At 49.0% G+C, this 20,558-nt stretch overlaps 1 protein-coding gene across 1 annotated transcript in view; it reads right to left on the reverse strand.

Annotated features, from left to right (window-relative positions):
- Positions 1-20,558, reverse strand: part of emid1 (EMI domain containing 1) — a 53,121-nt gene that overhangs the window by 13,899 nt on the left and 18,664 nt on the right. Inside the window, 3 exon segments of the mRNA XM_060054760.1 lie at positions 2,214-2,340; positions 2,655-2,716; positions 2,849-2,938. Coding sequence (XP_059910743.1) covers positions 2,214-2,340; positions 2,655-2,716; positions 2,849-2,938 — 279 coding nt within the window.

Here is a 20,558-nt window from a genome sequence, read left to right on the forward strand (position 1 = left end):
AAACCATCAACAGACCATCAACAAACCATCAACAGACCATCAACAAACCATCAACAGACCATCAACAAACCATCAACAGACCATCAACAAACCATCAACAGACCATCAACAAACCATCAACAGACTATCAACATACCATCAACAGACTATCAGCAAACCATCAACAAACAATCAACAGACCATCAACATACCATCAACAGATTATCAACATACCATCAACAGACTATCAACAAACCATCAACAGACCATCAAAAAAAAACATCAACAGACTATCAACATACCATCAACAGACCATCAGCAAACCATCAACAAACAATCAACAGACCATCAACATACCATCAACAGATTATCAACATACCATCAACAGACTATCAACAAACCATCAACAGACCATCAACAAACCATCAACAGACCATCAACAGACTATCAGAACTGTTCTGAAAGCAGTAGGAAACGAGGAGTCACAGTGAGATGCGCCCGCGCTAGGCGAGGGTGAGAGGGCAGCAGCTGTGATGCTAGCGGGCGCTGGGAGCTCTAGAGTTCAGATTCAGATTCAGATTCAGATTCAGCTTTATTGGCCAGGTTTGCGAATAAACGAGGAATTTGACTTCGGTCCCTTAGCTCTCTATGTACAACACTTAACCTACACAACACACAACATTTAACCTATTGTTAATATCTAAAAAAGAGAAAAGGCCACAGTTACTTAGTTAGGCCGCAGTGACTGCCTCTCACTCTGGAGCTCTTAATAATGGCTTCTGGGCAGTGAACCTCAGCCCAGTATCAGATGCCTGATGCCGTAACAAGGCCTCGCCGGAGAACAAAAGCCATTGTTTTAGCTAATCAATGACATGCGGCCGATGGACGGAGTGCTTAAAAGGCGAGCCAGTGGCCTGCTGCGCATTAGCTCCCGCGATGATCGTAACTCGGGACATCTTGTGTCAGGACGCATCGGAACGTAATGGAAACCGATGCGCTGTGGAGGTTGTTTTGACACTGAGGCAGAGGAGCCTCTCTTTCTACCCAGAGTGCAGTGCAGCGCTCGGCTCAGCTCCAACGGACCAGGAGGCTTTTAAAGCCCTGAAACTCCACAGCATTACGAAGAGAGCTGCAGCAAGTCGACTCTATGCAGGGTAAGGAAATTAGTCTGTGTCTGTGTGTTTGTGTGCATGTATGCCAGCATGTGCTTGTGTGTGTGTATGTGTGTATGCATGCGTGTGTGTGTGTATGTGTGTGTGTGTGTGTGTGTGTCTGTGGAGTGACGTGTGTGTGAGTGTGTGCTTGCAAGGAAAGAGTGTAGAGTATGTATGTGTATGTGTGTGTGTCTAATGTGTGCGTGTGTGTTTGTTTCTTATGCCAGCGAGAATGTGGTGTGTGTCTGTGTGTTTCCCTGTGTGCAGTGTGAGCTCACAGAGTAGTGTAATAGAGGAAATAGGAAATAGGATATGAGGGGAGTGGACTAGGTATGGACCAGAAGAGAATGCTAATGGAGATAACCTTTAGTTGGAGAAAACTAATGGAGAAAACTTTTTTTGTTTAACTAAGGTTTTGAGTGAATAATTCTCCTCAATTATTAAAACACCAATGTTGTGGTTAGTTTGCATGAACTCATGGCTCAACCTAGCATCCACAAAATGTATATTATGACCTCCTAGCTCATCCTAGCATCAACACAAGGTATATTATGACCTCCTAGCTTACGCTAACAACACAAGGTATATTATGACCACCCAGCTCACCCTCATCAAATAACAACACCAGGTGTATTACCTGCTGGTCCCCCTAGCAACACCAGGTGTATGACCTGCTGGTCCCCCTAGCAACACCAGGTGTATGACCTGCTGGTCCCCCTAACAACACCAGGTTCATTAACTGCTGGTCCCCCTAGCAACACCAGGTGTATTACCAGTGCTGGCCCCCATAGCAACACCAGGTGTATTACTTGCTGGTCCCCCTAGCAACACCAGGTGTATTACCTGCTTGTCCCCTAGCAACACCAGGTGTATTACCTGCTGGACCCCCCTAGCAACACCAGGTGTATGACCTGCTGGTCCCCCTAGCAACACCAGGTGGATAACTGGTGGTCCCTCTAGCAACATCAGGTGTATTACCTGCTGGTCCCCCTAGCAACACCAGGTGTATTACCTGCGGGCCCCCTTAGCAACACCAGGTGTATTACCTGCTGGTCCCCCTAGCAACACCAGGTGTATTACCTGCTGGTCCCGGCTCACCAGGGGCTCCTTGGGCGGGTACGGCCCCCGTCAGCAGTGAGGCCTCTGGTGCAGACACCCCTTTCCCCTGAAGGGGGCGCTCTGTCTTGGGCACAGTCAGTAATTGAACCTGGTAAAAATAAAAAGGAGGCTCAGAAAAGGTTGCGTCCACAGAAAACCAACATTTAAATCAAAGCCATGGGAAAGCATAACAGGAATATTCAACCACTGCTTCTAAATGGATCACTGCTGTCAGTGATGTCAGTTAGCATGGTTTAGCATGTGACATGTCCCGGCACCAATTTCAGACAATTATATTTTAAGAGATGGCAATAACATCTGTTTGATGCTGCTTAACGGGCACATTTCAGCGTTCTCTTTTTCCAGCTGATTCAGTGAGATTTAGTTTCACAAAAGTACGGACCAAGCTGTCTGTGCACGTACCTTAGCCTCCAGCGAGCCGAGCCGGTTGCTCAGAGCTGTGATCCGGGAGCAGTTGAGACAGCCTACAACACATCAGAGCATCAGACAAGAAATTAGCCACAGACTGGACTCTTAACATGAGCCATGTGCTGGGAGAGTTCAGGAAGCGAGGCTAAAGCTAAGGCTAATGCTACAGCTAAGGCTAGAGCTCTTACTAGCAGTCTCCCCGGTGCGTGGTGGCGGCGGCGGCCGCAGAGAGGAGGGCCTCCTCGCCGCCTCCTGGCCCACCAGCTGGTTGGCGCCTTCTGAGAGAAGAACAAAGACAGGTTTGAGAACAGAGGGTCAAAGGTCAAATAGGTCTTCTTTTATGCTTTATCACTGATGTGGTTTAAAGATGATATAAATTTTCTCAACTGAGGTTCCCTGATTTTGCAACTCTGAGCTGTCTCCTGTTCTTCATTTTCTTATCATCGCTCTGGCGTAAAATTATCATGCAACCATGGCGAACATTTATTGAATGCATTGTAGAATTCTTCCCAAAAGTTACACATGAAACATATTGTATCGGTCTGAGACGATAAATGATTATTGCACTGTTGATTTGATTGAATGATTTGTAGCCGTCGTGAAGACAGTCGTCAGCCATGTTCCTGACACTAGTCAGTCAGGGACGGACAACGCAAAGCCCTCACCACCAGTGATCAACGGTATCACACCCACTGAGTGTTAATGATGTTGTGTTGCTCTGACCTCTCCTGCTTAGAATGAGCTTTATTAATGTACTGTAGTGTGCACAGTGTGTGATGGTTGCTGGGCCACTGGCTTGGTTCTAACAGAACATGTGTTATGAGTTGAGTCTGGGGGTGGTGATGACAGATGTGCTCCCAGGTGAGCCCAGTCTCTACCGCAATATGCTGACCACCTGGTGGTCTGCCTTGTGTGTGTGCGGGAATCTATCAGCTTAATCCAGGGAAGAACAACTTATTCTTTTTATTATTATTCTATGCTATTGGTTCCAAAATAGCATCCAGCATGAAAGAGGATCAGCTAAGTACCCTTTGAATACAAGAGAATGGATTCATAACAAGAGCTTCTCATGCTGAGAGAGGGTTCGAGTAAGGATGAGGGTGAAGGTTAGCGGGTTAGGGTTAGGGTTAGAGGGCGGGTGTGTGGGTTAGGGTGAGGGTTTGGGTTAGAGGGTTAGGGTTAGGGCTAGGGTAGGGGCGACCAGAGACCACCTTCAGCCTCGGCTCCGGTTATGAGGTGTGGGAGTTTGAGGCGCTGGCCTTCAGTATGTTTTTAAACGGGAAGGCTCTGGAGGAACGGCTAGACAGGATTCATTGTGTGGTCTAGCTGCGGTCCGCCAAGGTGTTTCTGACCCTGGAGACCAGACCAGGGGCGGCCGCCACTTCGTTAGCCAACACAATTTATTTGCATTAATTGTTTGATTGATGGATAGGCTGACCAATTAAGTAGTGCCGTCGGAGGTGGAAGCCTTGCGCATATGGTGCCAGCGTGGGCCGAGGACTGGACCCCTCGCCAGAGTTCATCATCCATCACTCACCCATGTCTACGCTACGCTTGTCGACGCAACAGCTGACTTGCCTGGGGACTGGGAGGCTGGGAGGCTAGGGGGGCTAGGGGGGCTAGGGGCAGGAGAGCAGGTTGAGTAATTGCCTGACGGGAGGAGTGGAGGTTGACCACATGGTCGGCAGTACACTAAGCCCTCTAATAGCCCCCCCTATACTCAATGCCGGTGCTTGTGATGTTTAGTTTTGGCCGCGTTTGAGGGTATTTCTCCCAGGATTCTTGGTGAAGACAGATTTAAACCATGTAATGACCTGAGGCAGATCGATTATGGCACAGGGTGCAGGCAGCACACCAAATATCAAGAGTGTTCCACCTCTCAGTTCATCTAAGGAGTAAAACCTACCCTAGGAGGAGGTGAACGAATGCTCTGTAACCCCCACGGAGTCAACACACGTTCCTGGAGACGACAGCGCAGAAGAGTGTGCGCGTGTGTATGTGCCTAAACCCTCCATCTCTGTGCTGATGTTCAGTGTGTAGGTTTTCCGATGCAGCCCAGCTGCATGTGTGTGTGATCATGCGTGTCTGGCGGGGGTGTTCTTAAAGAACCTGAAGACCCACCCTCCCCCTCTCCCCACCTTTCCCTGCTGAGCACCTCCTCTTCTGAGGTGGAGAAGCCAGGAACCCCTTCTCCTCTCAGCAGCCCCATGGTTCTATTGGTCATGAAGCCGTCTCCTTCACTCTAACCTTCTGGTAGGTTCTATTGGTCTCCTTCAGTCTAACCTTCTAAATTGTTCTATTGTTCTCCTTCACTCTAACCTTCTGGTAGGTTCTATTGGTCTCCTTCAGTCTAACCTTCTAGATTGTTCTATTGTTCTCCTTCACTCTAACCTTCTAGTAGGTTATATTGGTCTCCTTCAGTCTAACCTTCTAGATTGTTCTATTGTTCTCCTTCACTCTAACCTTCAGGTTGGTTCCATTGATCTCCTTCACTCTAACCTTCTAGATTGTTCTATTGTTCTCCTACACTCTAACCTTCTAGTTGGTTCTATTCTCCTCCTTCATTCTAAGCTTTAGCTGGTTTTATTTGTCACTGTGAGGCTGTCTCCTTAACTCTAATCTTGTCCACTAATCTCCTCCTCCTCCTCTCCTCGTACTCTGGTCCCAGTGCTGATGTTAGAAAGTTCTGTGAGGTGTCCCTGGAACCGAGCCAAGAGTGACTCACAGCTAACACTGATGTGCAGTTTCATGTGCAAATATGTGTGTGGTTGTGTGTGTGTGTGTGTGTGTGTGTGTGTGTGTGTGTGTGTGCGTGGAAGAGTTTATTAGAGAGAAAAGGACGAGAGGGATGTCTTCAGGAGGATCTAACCACAACAATAACGTCACAGCTATGGATGGACCCCCAGGGCCCCTAAGCCCTGGGGGTCCATCCATCTTCTAGTGGGCTAATTGCCCCAGTGAGCACAGAGTAGAGCTGTGAATGTACATAACCTTTGGTCCTCTGTTCCCTGGATCACAGCTTCATTAGGGGTCCCACAACCTGAGACCCCCTCAGAGGAGCCGGCAGGATGGAGGATCTCATGAGGTCAGCTCTCTCAGACGCACACGCCATTCAAACGCACACGCACAGACACACACACACACACACACACACACACACACACACACACACACACACACACACACACACACACACACACACACACACACACACACACACACACACAAACACAGAAAATCTTGTAGGCTTGCCTTTGTTCACCACAACCATCACGTACATATGCATCACATCGACACATTGCAATAAACAATCTTTGTAAGTACTTTGTTGTTTACTTTCTTTACCAGATACATTTTTACATGAGCTCAGAAAATTGGATTTGCGCTTTTCATTCCTCTGACATCACCTGGCAGCCATGTGGACCAATCACAGACTAGCTCTGCAAAACAATGCACTGGAGTTCATGATCCTGCCCCCACCAGTGGGTCCAACAAGGGGTAATTTAACCTAGCCATTAACCCACAGTTAATTTAACCTAGCCACTAACCCACAGTTAATTTAACCTAGCCACTAACCCACACAGTTAATTCAACCTAGCCACTAACCCACACAGTTAATTCAACCTAGCCACTAACCCACAAAGTTAATTCAACCGAGCCACTAACCCACACAGTTAATTCAACCTAGCCACTAACCCACACAGCCAGCTCATGCACGCATGAACACAGCCACAGGCACACGGTCACACACAAACACACACTCACAGAACTAGTTCCCGATCCATCTCTGTCAGCAGTGCTGCTGAGCTCAGCATCGTTAGTGACCAGGTGCTGCGACCAAGAGGAGTATTAGTCTGTGTCTGCTGCCTCCACACACACGCACACGCACACACACACACACACACACACACAAACACACACAGAGACAGACAGACACACAGCAAAACACACACTCACACAATTTTATTTTTGTTGATGTGTGCTGAGTAAGTTGTTTCCTTTGCTTTGTCCTTAAAGACGGATGAGGTGGGAGAGGGCCATCCACCGCCCTCCTCTGGTTCTGGATAAGGACCTACTGAGGCCATCCTCCATCACTGACACCTTCTGGTAACTCGTCCATTCAGCACATCCTGTTAGCCTGTAGCTTCTCCACTGATTTGAACCAAACGGGTTTGGAACCCCTGCACCACAGAGTGTATACCTCTACTGTACTGTACTTATGCTGTACTGTACCTCTACTGTACTGTATCTGTACTGTACTTCTACTTCTACAATCAGAGAGTCCTCTGATTGAAGGGAGAGTTGATTTGTAGAATATGCTTTCCACGGATGATAAAACATTTCTTAATATCAACAAGGAATTACATGTGTTTAGGAAACAGCACCGCATTGCACACATAAAAATATGTGATGGGGCTGAACAGATCACATCCGACCGTCAAAGACGGTTCGGATATGAATGACTTCTGCTGAGACGTCTGTTCTCATGTACAGAAATACGTACTCACAAACGTACGTACGTCCTGATGTGAGACGGAGAAAAAACGTCACATCACAACGTTGGGACCCACGTTGTGGCCCTCGACGGGCCCTCTCACAGCACCTGCTTCCTCAGCCAGTCTTTATGGTTCCCAGGGTGACAGGCCTCCTTTATGAGGTGATGGAGGGGGGGGGGGGGGGGGGGTGGGTGGGCTCGTTGTTTATCAGCCTGTGGGTCTGCCCCCCCTAAGTAAATATAACTAGTAAATGATTTATTGGATTCCTTGTTGTGGCTCAATAGAATGGAAGTGAAATGAAGCATACATGTGGGTATTATAGGAAGTTCTGCTAGGAATAGCCCAATACCTGGACCTCGTGAACATTTGTTTGCATCATGTTTTCATCATGGGTTGGAACGAGGTCGAAAACGGCAAACCGCGAAAAGTCAAGACCAATACCGACATCGGCGTTCATGTGTGACTTCCTCCCACGCTGCGGCGGTCGCCCCCACCCCCCCTGGCCCCGCCGTCTGCTGGAGTCTAAGGGTCTGAGGTGTTTGGGGGGCCACCTTCAGGTGAGGGCCAAGAGGGGGGGGGGCGTGTGAGGGTAAGCGAGGGTCTACGGGGCGCTGAACACAGACACACACACACCTCACCTCATCAGTCAGCACAGAACAGCAGGAGCCCAGCAGGGTAATGCTGTGTTTGGTGTTAAAAGTAGAGCAGGGTAATGCTGTGTTTGGTGTTAAGGTTAGAGCAGGGTAATGCTTTGTTTTCTATTAAGGTTAGAGCAGGGTAATGCTGTGTTTGGTGTTAAGGTATTAAGGATAGAGCAGGGTAATGATTGTTTTTTCCTTGACATATAGTTATAAACTTTTAGCCAGCCGCACACACACACACACACACACACACACACACACACACACACACACACACACAGAAAGAGGACCGTTTAGACACTAGAGGAAGGAGGCTGGGATGGAGAAGACAGCTGGCCGGTTGTCTGGTTGATGTGGGGCTGTCTGTCTGGAGGAGCAGAATCAGCCAATCCAGAGCCTCTAATCTTCTACAGGAAGGGGAGGGCCTTCCTGTTTCCTCTCCCACCCCTCCCGCCAATACAGGGGCAGGTAGATCTGCTTCTACCATACCTCACTCCTTCTCTCTTGTTCTCTCACCCCTCCTCCCTCTCTTCAGCCCCTCGACTCCATTTCCTTTCCTTTCTGTCATCAACTCAGGCTTCGCTGACAGACAGACAGACAGACAGACAGACAGACAGACAGACAGACAGACAGACAGACGGGCAGACGGACAGACGGACAGACGGACAGACAGACAGACAGACAGACAGACAGACAGACAGACAGACAGACAGACAGACAGACAGACAGACAGACAGACAGACAGACAGACAGACAGACAGACAGACAGACAGACAGACAGACGGGCAGTCAGGCAGACTAACAGGCACACCAGTCTTTAAGATGGTCAGTAGGCAGAGAGTTGAAGTTAGGAGGCCCACGGGAAGGGAGGCTGCCCGGAGGAGGGGACCCCGTAGAAGGGGACCCTGGAGGAGGGGACCCCGGAGAAGGGGACCCCGGAGGAGGGGACCCTGGAGGAGGGGACCCCGGAGTAGTTGACCCCGGTACAGGAGACTCTTTGCTTCCAGACCGGACTAGTTCCTTGGGCCGCATCATGCAGTATGGTTGACATACTGCATGACACTCATACAGCATGATACAGGACAATGATGCCCTGTTGGAGCGTCACTGAACGCCCACACCTCCATTTACTGGCTGCCTCCTCCCTCCCCTCCTCCGTCACCTCCTCCATACCCTCCTCCATCACCTCCTTAATCAACTCCTCCGGCACCTCCTCCCTCACCTCCTCCATCAACTCCCCCAACCTCTCCTCCGTCACCTTCTCCACCCCCTCTTATTGGCTGAGTGGTGTTGTGCGGTGGTGAATAGTGCGCTACAGTGCTTCACTTCTTCCAGAAGGTTCCTCTGCGGCGCGGTCGTCATGGTGATATAAAACGGCCACAGCGGCAGGCGGTCGAGCGAGGGATCAAAACAGACGGCCACAACAGAGCAAACCAGAAGTTTATTCCAGTGTTTTCGTCAGCCTGATGAAAGTCAATAAAAAAACAAACCCGCTGAGTTTAAAAATAGAGTCCGACTGTTTTACTGTCCCTCAGTCATCTTCACCCAGAACCCCAATGCGGTTTGGGGCAAAGAGATGAAATGGAAGCAATTTTCTCGATCCTCAAGGCCATGAAAACAAACAGAGCTGAGGTCGGTGTGGCCGGGCGAGCGGTGGCACATCTGCTGCAGCGCGGCGCCCTGATCAGGCACGCGGCGGCGGGCCGCAGACCACCGCCGCCCACCATGTCAACATGTCCTCCACTGGAAACTGCAGAAGTCATAAAAGAAGAAGAGAAGAAGGAATCCCACGCCCGGGTTCTGGGGCATGACCCTTTGTTTTTAATGGAGACACAATGAGGACCAGACCTGATAAAACCCTCACGCCTGGACCCGGCTGACCCCGGCCGACCCCGGCTGACCCCGGCTCACACATTGACCCCGTCGAGTGCCTTTCTCCTCCTCGGCCACCACTCCTCCCCACTGAGGAGCCCACAGCCAGGGTCTCGGTCCCTCCTTTATGCATTTCTCCTCTACTCCTCTCTACGCCTCCTTGACTCCTCTCTCCTCCTCCTCACCTCCACCTCTCTTCTCCTCTCTACGCCTCCTCTCTACTCCTCCTCTTTATGCCTCCTCTCTCCTCCTCCTCACCTCCACCTCTCTTCTCCTCTCTCCTCCTCCTCTCTCCTCCTCCTCTCTCTGCCTCCTCTCTCCCTGCGGTCACCTGGTTAACCAGTTAAACAACAGTATGCTAGCTTGGGTCGGGATGCCTTGCTTTGCTGCCTCGGGTGAAACCGCAGCGTTGCCTGACTGTACGGAGTGTCTGACGGTCTGTGACCTCGCCACGTAAACACACACTTTGAACAAGTGGTGGTCCAAAACGGGGTACCGCTAGCAACAAGCTACTGCGATGAACCCGACACTGACCGTTCTGATCCAATATTCTTATATTATATATGTCATGTTCACCATCTTACCGAATTGCCATATTAAAATAGATGTTCTGCAGCATGATGCCCCTCTACTTTGTTACACTTCTGGAATGCAATTAAAGATCCCTTCAAACTTCTTAAGTGCAGACCCTACAGAGGAGCTTGGAAGGCAGTTTCAGACTGGTTTGGCGTTGGTGTGAACACCATAGATTATTATATTGAAATTCGAGAATAAAACGAAAAACTAGTCAATCTTATCAGTATCCACTGCCGATTGAAAGCTGTCAAACTTAGTAAACGATGTGTCATGTTACTTGAGAACGTCTTTTAGAACTGGTCTGGTCTTTTTCTGTAAAGTCCTGTTTTAGTCAAATCTGGTAGTAAAAAAACGGTTCACCCCTCTCGTCTTCTATGAGTGAACTGCCTCAAGGGTTAAACGGAAAGACCACCGAGTATGATGGGAGCTCAGGGGAGGCCTATTGCACCAGAAAATCTGTCAGCTCACAATTTGATTGAGTCAGGGAGCCGACCCACCGACCTTCGGCTAAACATCCTTCCCTTCATCATCATAACCAGCTGGTTCTGGGTCAGCCCTCAGCCCTCGTGTTTCACCGGACACGCCTCCATTCCTATTCCCACGCTGTTTGCCCACGGTTGATTTGGACACGTTTGTCTCTAGCCTGTCGCCCCTGATGATAACTGTATTTTCCCTGGCCTGACGCGCGGGCGGAGAGAGGACAAAGCATGGAACACAATACATTGTGCTTCCAGAACCATAACCGGTGTTATGGCACTCCCCATATGAATCAGCAAAATCAAAGTTATCTTGAAAACCGCAGAACGTTCAACAGAACACAAACCGTATAATACCTGACATCCACAGCCGAGCTATTGTCTCCAGGCTGTAGCTTCACAGCTCCTCTTACGACCACATTCTGCTCTCAAAGAAAACCATGAACCTAACTTAAACTGTTATGCTTATAAATATCAATAAACATGGGAGATATGTGTGGGAACACGTAAGCCAAACTTTTCTTTCCTCCCTCAACTATTTGAATTGTGCTCAAGATAGAGTTGTTGATTTAAATCAGATAGCCCTGCCCATTTTACCCCCCAGAAGGAATAACTGGAGGGTTTTGAGTTCTGCTGGACGTCTCGTAAAACAAACTCATCTCCATCTAAGCCTTCCATAGGACTGCACCTGTTTACTGAAGGGGTCTTCAAGCACTCGACCCAAGGTCAAAGATATGAGCCGTAGCGTGAACCAGAATGGCCGCCCCACATCTGAGGAGAGAGAGAGAGAGAGAGAGAGAGAGAGAGAGAGAGAGAGAGAGAGAGCAGGAAGCATACATGAAGATAATGAGCCTGCTTAGAATAGGGGACCGGAGGGGGTGGGCACTGAGCACAATGTCGCTGAGCAGGAGCATGTTAATCTATGTTGCGTCACTATGGAAACGCTGCGCAGTATAGTGCGAACGTAGAAGTATGATGAAAGACGAGGAGTTGCTGGATAACATCGGGTATTGATGACTGAGGGTCCCTTTCCTAAGATCACCAACCTGGAGCGGTCTCTTGAGGGGTAAAGGAGAGGGACATGTCTCTCTGCTCTCCATTCTGAAGCTGATAAGAAACAATTTATAATGTGGAAATACACAAAGGGGTTTAAAAGAAAACATACAAGACGTCTAGTTTGTGTTCCTTTGGGCTGCTTTCGGTCAGAGCTTGTGATACATTGTATATTGATGCTGGAAGGGATTTTGGCTTCGAAAACAGGGCTAACATACCACATTAAATTTAAGGAGGTAAAAAAAGATATAATAATAATAGAAGTCAGACACGTTTGAATACTCTGAATCAATATTGATGGATAAATAGGGTTTATGGTGAATATTCCCTATTATATCATAATGATATAGCAATATTTTAGTGTGGTCTCTCTTTTTCTTCTGATCAGAATAAAGAATCGATGAGCCCCCATGGGTTTGGGGAGCACACTGAAACCCAGTGGTGCTCACTGGAACCCAGTGGAGCTCACTGGAACCCAGTGGAGCTCACTGGAACCCAGTGGAGCACACTGAAACCCAGTGGTGCTCACTGGAACCCAGTGGAGCTCACTGGAACCCAGTGGTGCTCACTGGAATCCAGTGGTGCTCACTGGAACACAGGTGGAGCTCACTGGTCTTGGTTCAGCCAACGGGCATGGGGACCGGCTTATTAAAGCAGAGGGCGGAGCAGCATCTCTACAGAAACTTTTTGTTGTGGAGCTGCTTGAATCCTATTAGAATACACACAAACACACTCTCTAACAAACACACACACCCACACAAACACACAAACACACACACTCTCTCTCTCTAACACACAAACGCTCTTTAACGCACACACAGAATTGAACTCTTTTCTCTTACGCACACACACAAACCCACTTCTCTCTCCAAATCCCCTTCTGGGCCATTTTATTGCTGCTGCTAGTACGATATTGGTTTGATTTTGGTCCTTACACTTTGTGTCTCTGCTTGAAAAGTGCCGTGAAATTTAGATTGAATGAAATGCACTGAAAGCTGTGGTGGTTACAGGACAGGTGTTGTTGTGCAGAGCGTCCATCCAGCTAGAGGGCGCTGAAGAGAAGCAGACCCAGTGGACCACATCCGAGTTTAGTGAACACGCCGTCGGACAACATCAGGCTGAGGTTAGTTAACACGCCGTCGGACAACATCAGGCTGAGGTTAGGGAACACACTTTAGGACAACATCAGGCTGAGGTTAGTGAACACGCCGTCGGACAACATCAGGCTGAGGTTAGTGAACACACCGTAGGACAACATCAGGCTAAGGTTAGTTAACACACTTTACGACCACATCAGGCTGAGGTTAGTGAACACGCCATGGGACCACATCAGGTTAGTGAACACGCCATAGCACCACACCAGCCTGAGGTTAGTGAACACGCTGTAGGTCTCTGACCCGCCAACGAGTCCTTGGAGGGAGGATGGGTGAGACACCTCTGAGTGCACAGCCCTAGAGTGGCAAGCAACCACCCTGACCTTTGAGCACCACAATAGATCGACTCGCCAGATCTGAAGGTAAAAGCAGTGTTGTGACAGGGAGACAATGCTCTGCTGCTGTCTATTTTTAGCCCTGGAGCTATTTCTGGATCATGTGGTGAGAAAGAGCGGTAGGATGGTGAGCTGCTCAGATCAGACCACTCACTCCCCGTGGGACATGTGCCTTCAAATCAGAACAGATTAGCCAGCATAGATCTGCAAACAAAAGTGGAGCAAAACACACACACACGTGCTGAACATGTTCATAAGCGCACATGTACAAAGGCACACACACACACACTCCATTAAAAGCATGCAGGTTTCACACACACACACACACACACACACACACACACACACACACACACACACACACACACACACACACACACACACACACACACACACACACACACACACACACACACACACACACACACACACACACACACACACTAGCTGTGTTTGGGGGGGTTCTGGTACTAATCCCAGCTGAATGGGGGCTGTGTGCGCCAGGCATTCCTCCCTGCCTTTTCCAGGGCTTTCTGGGGCTTAAGCCCTCTCTCCTCCAGGGCTGCAGGCCGGGATCAGAGCCTGAAGGGGACTCTCTGGGCTGGGGTGATAGAGGACTGCTGAGACCAGGAGGAGCAGAGAGGAGGACAGAGAGGAGGAGCAGAGAGGAGGAGCAGAGAGGAGGACAGAGAGGAGGAGCAGAGAGGAGGAGCAGAGAGGAGGAGCAGAGAGGAGGACAGAGAGGAGGAGCAGAGAGGAGGAGCAGAGAGGAGGAGCAGAGAGGAGGACAGAGAGGAGGAGCAGAGAGGAGGACAGAGAGGAGGAGCAGAGAGGAGGAGCAGAGAGGAGGAGCAGAGAGGAGGACAGAGAGGAGGAGCAGACCACCAGTCAGGGTGGGGCGGGTCCAGCTGAGAGCGAACGCAGAGCCGCTCTCAGAGTGATGGACGGGGTCCCCCAGGGGGAGAGACGAGGATCTGGCTCTGGGAACAAGTCAACAGCAGCAGGGGGCTGGGCGGTCACCCTGGCTCACTCCTCAACTTACTAACACACCCAAGCACTACTGAGGAATGGTGGGCACTTCAAATGGCCGCATTCATAGACTGATCGGGTTAAGGGCTAGAGTGGGATAAATACATCGAAACAACGATAAATGATAGGTGTATGTGAGCACCTCCCAGCCCATAACATCTGGAGCAGGGGGAGTCCTTACGGCTGGATGGCTCCTCTCCCTTCACAAGGCCAAGAACAGCAGCATCCAGCTGAGGGGCAGAACGCTCTCTGAGACCAACGCCCTGATCGAACCAGACGCACAGACAAACCCAGGGACGCTCCTTATGGGAAGAGGAACAGACCCTGTGGAGGCAGTCTTCAGCATCTCCACAACACAGTGGGGTACATTCCCCCCCCCCCCCCCCCCCCCCCCTGCCCCCGGGGCTCAGCAGACACACAGTCCCCAGCGGCCTTCAATGTTGTTGTTCTCCCAGCAGAAGACAACGTAACCGGATTAAGATTGGTCCTTTTAAGCCCCCCTCGAGGCACAAACCTGCTTTACACGCACGCACACGCACGCACGCGCGCACACGCACACGCACACACTTCATACACACACACACAGAGAGGCAGAGGAAGAAGATGAAGTGACATGTAGAACAATGCTACACAGAGAAGAAAGGAGAGGCAGGCTGGGGGAGCTGCCATCCTGTACACTTTGATTCTGTGATCTATGAGGGCGCGTGTGCAGTGGTCCACGCATGGATTTGTGTGTGTGTGTGTGTGTGTGTGTATTTGAGAGATTGATTGTGCATTTGTCTTTGTGTTTATGCACGCAATCATGTCTGTATGAGTACCACGTGTGTGTATAATGTGTGAGTGTATTCTCAGCTGGTGACGGTGTTATCAGCCCTGATGGGACAGGAACCTCCAGCATGTCATCACGTCCAGGTGTGAGCCCCTATCAACCCACAACTCCCCCCCCCCCACCCGACCTCCAAGTGTAAACACGTCTCCCTCAGCCCCCTGCTCCTGGTGTCCAGGAGGGACCTACAGGGGGAGACTCCCTGTAGGTCTCACTCGGCCCCCTGGGGGGAGAGGTTCTGTGTAATTGGTTTGGGTTTTGCACCGTTGGAGATAAGGAGGCATGCTGCGTGTGTTTTACAAGAGGAAGTGATAAGCTTATCAGGAGACTGGGGGGTGGTCTAGGTACACACACACACACACACACACACACACACACACACACACATGGAACTCTTGCTAGGGGTCAAGGAGAGTTTACACAGCAATGGTCTGCAATGAGAACGGTCAAAGTAAAGTGGACGATTAAAGTAAAGTGTGTCTGGTCGGGGTGCAGAAGGCTGTGGTTGTTTATAGGGGCTATAATATCCTACCATCAATAACAAGTATAAATGTTAAGTCTAAGCAGGGCGAGACTATAGAGACGAGACCATGAGGAGGCCGTACACAGTATGTTGAGGGGCAGCGGCGTGTGTTAAAAGGGGATTTATGTACTACGGGTTCTGTGCATTTAAATGGCGGAGCAGATGTCTGAGTTCAGGGCTTTCTCTTACGTTTTGGCCATACGGCTCTGTGGTCTCTCTCCTCGCTCTCAGGCTCTCCTTTTGGCATGACATCTCTCTCTCACTCTCCTCTCTCTCTCTCTCTCTCTCTCTCTCTCTCTCTCTCTCTCTCTCTCTCTCTCTCTCTCTCTCTCTCTCTCTCTCTCTCTCTCTCTCTCTCTCTCTCTCTCTCTCTCTCTCTCTCTCTCTCTCTCTCTCTCTCTCTCTCTCTCTCTCTCTCTCTCTCTCTCTCTCTCTCTCTCTCTCTCTCTCTCTTCTCTCTCTCTCTCTCTCTCTCTCTCTCTCTCTCTCTCTCTCTCTCTCTCTCTCTCACACCTGCTAGCTGATGACTTTGAGGTCCGTCTTAAGCAGGCTTCAGCAGCCTGACCAAGGCTCCCTCTACAGTGTACTCTGATCTGAGGACCAGGTGGGAAATGGCAGAGAGGGGGAAGGAGAGAGGGGAGCGAGAGAGAGAGAGCGAGCGAGCATGAGAGCATGCAAGAGAAAAGCATTTTGGGGGAACTGAAAAGGCAGTGGAGATGAAAGAAGGAGAGGGAGGGAGGGAGAGGGAGAGGAGATAAGGGAAGAAAGAAGAAGAGATGTCTCTATTCATGGCATCTCAACTCCCATAATGCCTTGCTTTTCAGCTGTGGCATCAGAATGTTGGCCTTATCTCAGAGAGAAACTTTTCACATGAGCGTGCCTCAGAAACGCCTCACTGTGTTCAAACCAGCAGAGACAAACACTGATAAAGACACGCACGCACACACACACACACACACACACACACACACACACACACACACACACACACACACACACACACACACACACACACACACACACACACACACACACACACACACACAGATAGGACACAAACAGACACACACACGCACACACACACACACAGAAATACCATTTCCTACTGGCATATTAAAAATATTGTAAGACTCACCAAACTATTGAACCAAAACTATCACAAAACAACCCAGCATTAAACAACATGAAAATGAAATGAAAGTCTGCCTCAAACGGTCAAATAATTGCATCACAAAAACAATAATCTCTATCCAAATGAAGATGAGAGTGTTTAAGGTAATGATGTCAAAACTCCACCTCAATTAGGGTGATTCCATCAGGACATCGCTGCTCTAGTCACACAAAGTACAAACACATGAAAACATATCATTTTAGTTCACTCTCGTCACAAGAGAGCACTTGCACAAAATGAAGATGAATGCCAAATATGCATGGTGTGTGTGTGTGTGTGTGTGTGTGTGTGTGTGTGTGTGTGTGTGTGTGTGTGTGTGTGTGTGTGTGTGTGTGTGTGTGTGTGTATGTGTGTGTGTGCGTGTGTGTGTGAGAGACTAAAAGACACCGTCGTCTTTACAGAGTAATTAATCAGAGAGTTCGGTCCAGGCTTGGTGGCCCACTGCCCACTTGCACTTTTCACTTGAACACTCTAGTCTGATATGTTGCGCTGACACATACACTCACTCGTTCGCACGCATGAAGCACACACACATACACGCACACACACACAAACACACATGCAAACACACATGCACGCAAAGACACGCATACACAACAACAAGTTATAGTTACATAACAGCAGAGTATCTCATAAAAGCATTTAAAGTTTGATTCTGGCAGTGAATTAGTGGTTCTTTGTGTGGTTTATGTATGTAGCGTGTGAGTACATGCATTTCCTGTGTGTGTTTGTGTGTGTGTGTGTGTGTGTGTGTTGTCTCAACAGGACTTGGAGGTCTTGGCTGAATAAATCGACTCCAGCTCCATTAGCCCTCAACGCATTAATCACACTATCATTATAAGCTTCCCAATTGATTATAGACCTATAAGTCTATATCTTCTACTGTGTGTGTTTTCAAAGACACACCAAGATAAAGTCAGCTCTTTCTTGAGTCGTTAGAAGGCTTAGGGCTCACCGGGAGGATATTGGCTGAGGGATGGAGGAGATTTCCACTGAACCCTAACGTTCACAGAACCTTTTAAGAAAACAGTGCTGGCTAATCCTCTTACGCTTTCTGCTGTTTCCAGGCCTTGATGAAGTTTTAATTGATTCAGTCCAGAGTCCTGGAGCGGCAGCCGACTCATTAAACACAAAGCTGCAAGGAGGCGGCGGGTCCTTGACTTAGTAGGCCAACTCAGTTTTTATCTGCGGCGTTAAACTCCTTACGAAAGCTGCAATAAAAAATCCCAGGCCGCAACCTTGCTTCAAAGCAACCTTTTAAACTGATTCTACAGCCCACTGCGTGACATCTTCATAGCGGTCGTCGTACAAGACTGCCGTTTCTAAAAGAAAATGAAAGCATTCAACTTTAAAGCTTGATGAAAGCTTTAGAATCCCACATGACATCAGTCGTCGGGAGATTATGACTCTATGAAGAGCAATTTATGCAATTTCAGCACTTGACGCTTCGTCCATTTGGCGGTGGGGGTAGGTTGGTCGAAACCAGAGTGTTGAGAACAATATCATAGAGCAGATGTCAGACAGAGCCCAGCTCCTGGGCCATCTCCATAGTGACCACGTTGAAGGCTATCCTTTTTGAGCGCAGGACCAAGTGAACCCAGAGAGGCCTGACTCTGCTACAATCGTCTGAACCAAAGAAAAGCTTGAACGATATGAGACTTCCAATAATTGATACAAAATGTACGAAGGACCTTAGACGTTAAGTGTTAAGAGATTCTGTAGGATGTCTCACAGCGCTGCTGCCTCAGGGACAAGGCTCGTTGTTATTGTGAAAAAATAACCAAACACAGCGGAACATTTCTCTGGCCTTTCATCCTGCTTAGCGTCACCATGGTGATTACTTACAGCCCACTATAATGGAGGATGGCTAAAACGTGTGCGTTCGTTGATGGAGAGAGCTATACAGCGAGAGAGAGACCCTCACATTAGATCCCACCTGTATGTCCATGCATCTTTTATGTAAAGTAAAACCTATACCATAATTGAAAAGCATCACGAAATTGTGGCTTCAAGGAAAAGGCTGTTCTTGAGGTCTGTTCTTTGTCCTTTTTTCAGGAATAGCCAAATCCAAACACTGTTTTGATTTCTCTTTGTGATTTTCTTTCTTCTCTTTTGGCTCGAATGTCTTTAAATCCCTGCCAAAAGTCAGCTCAAACAATACGAGGGAGGGGACGGCTCTGTTTTCTCTCTCTACCTTCATCTCTCTCTCTGTTATCTCTCTCTATCGTTCTCTCTTATTACCTTCTCTCTCTCTGTTATCTTTCTCCCTCTCTACCTCCATCTCTCTCTCTCTCTCTCTCTCTGTTTCTTTCGTTCTTTCTCTACCTTCATCTCTCTCTCTTTTATCCCTCCATATTCTCTCTCTTCTCATTATCTTTAACCATCGTTCTCTTTCTCTTGTTTTCTCTCTCCATCTTTTTCTCTCTCTCTCCATCTCTCAAATCCTCTCTCAAAACCCACCTTTTCAGGATAGCATTTTCACTGTAGTTGTCATGTTTTTTACTTGCACTTTTAATGGTTTTGTTATTTGTTTGCCCTTGTTTTAAATTGTTTTAAATTTGTAAAGTGTCCTTGAGTGACCTGAAAGGCGCTGTTAAATAAAATGTATTATATTATTATTATCTCTCTCCATCTCTGTGTTATTTCTCCAATCCTCTCTCTCTCTCTCTACATGTCTTTCTGAAGCGTTCCCTGTCATTCCCAGGGCTGGTGCCCATCCCTCCTGCATCCCGTCTCCCCCCAGATGCTGCACATATTCCAGACCACCTGCAGAGGAGAGGCGGAATGAATCCCTGGCCTAACAGGGATCACACCTTCCTAAACACTTTGACATCGCTATAAAACATCCAATTCATTCTATGGTTGATTTTCATCATTCGTTGTCTATCATAATATGCAATTTCCATCCCTTCTCGGCTCTGCGGGGATTTCTCTCAGCAGGAATAGTGCAATCAGTTGGTTTGCATTGATTCTCAGACATCACCTCATCTTGTTCCTCTAGGGTTGAAACTGGGGTTGAAACATCTGATACAGCGAGTGGGAGGCACTCCCATAATAAACCTGTTGTGTCTGCAGTGGAGCCCGTCATCCACAGAGACCGGAACGCTTGTAGCATAAGGACTGGGATCCTCTGAAGGGCGGTGACCCGTCCACAGGGTTTAGTTTGTATCATTGCATCGAAGGGTGAGAGGCTCCAGGTCTTTGTGGACCCCAGCGGTCCATCGGAGGGTGAGAGGCTCCAGGTCTTTGTGGACCCCAGCGGTCCATCGGAGGGTGAGAGGCTCCAGGTCTTTGTTGACCCCAGCGGTCCATCTGAAGGTGAGAGGCTCCAGGTCTTTGTTGACCCCAGCGGTCCATCGGAAGGTGAGAGGCTCCAGGTCTTTGTTGACCCCAGCGGTCCATCGGAAGGTGAGAGGCTCCAGGTCTTTGTTGACCCCAGCGGTCCATCGGAGGGTGAGAGGTTCCAGGTCTTTGTGGATTTCAGCGGTCCATCGAAGGGTGAGAGGTTCCAGGTCTTTGTGGACCCCAGCGGTCCATCTGAAGGTGAGAGGCTCCAGGTCTTTGTGGACCCCAGCGGTCCATCTGAAGGTGAGAGGCTCCAGGTCTTTGTTGACCCCAGCGGTCCATCTGAAGGTGAGAGGCTCCAGGTCTTTGTGGACCCCAGCGGTCCATCTGAAGGTGAGAGGCTCCAGGTCTTTGTCGATCCCAGCGGTCCATCGGAAGGTGAGAGGCTCCAGGTCTTTGTC

Source organism: Gadus macrocephalus, chromosome 6, assembly GCF_031168955.1.
Source record: "Gadus macrocephalus chromosome 6, ASM3116895v1".
In the NCBI taxonomy this organism is placed as follows: Eukaryota; Metazoa; Chordata; class Actinopteri; order Gadiformes; family Gadidae; genus Gadus; species Gadus macrocephalus.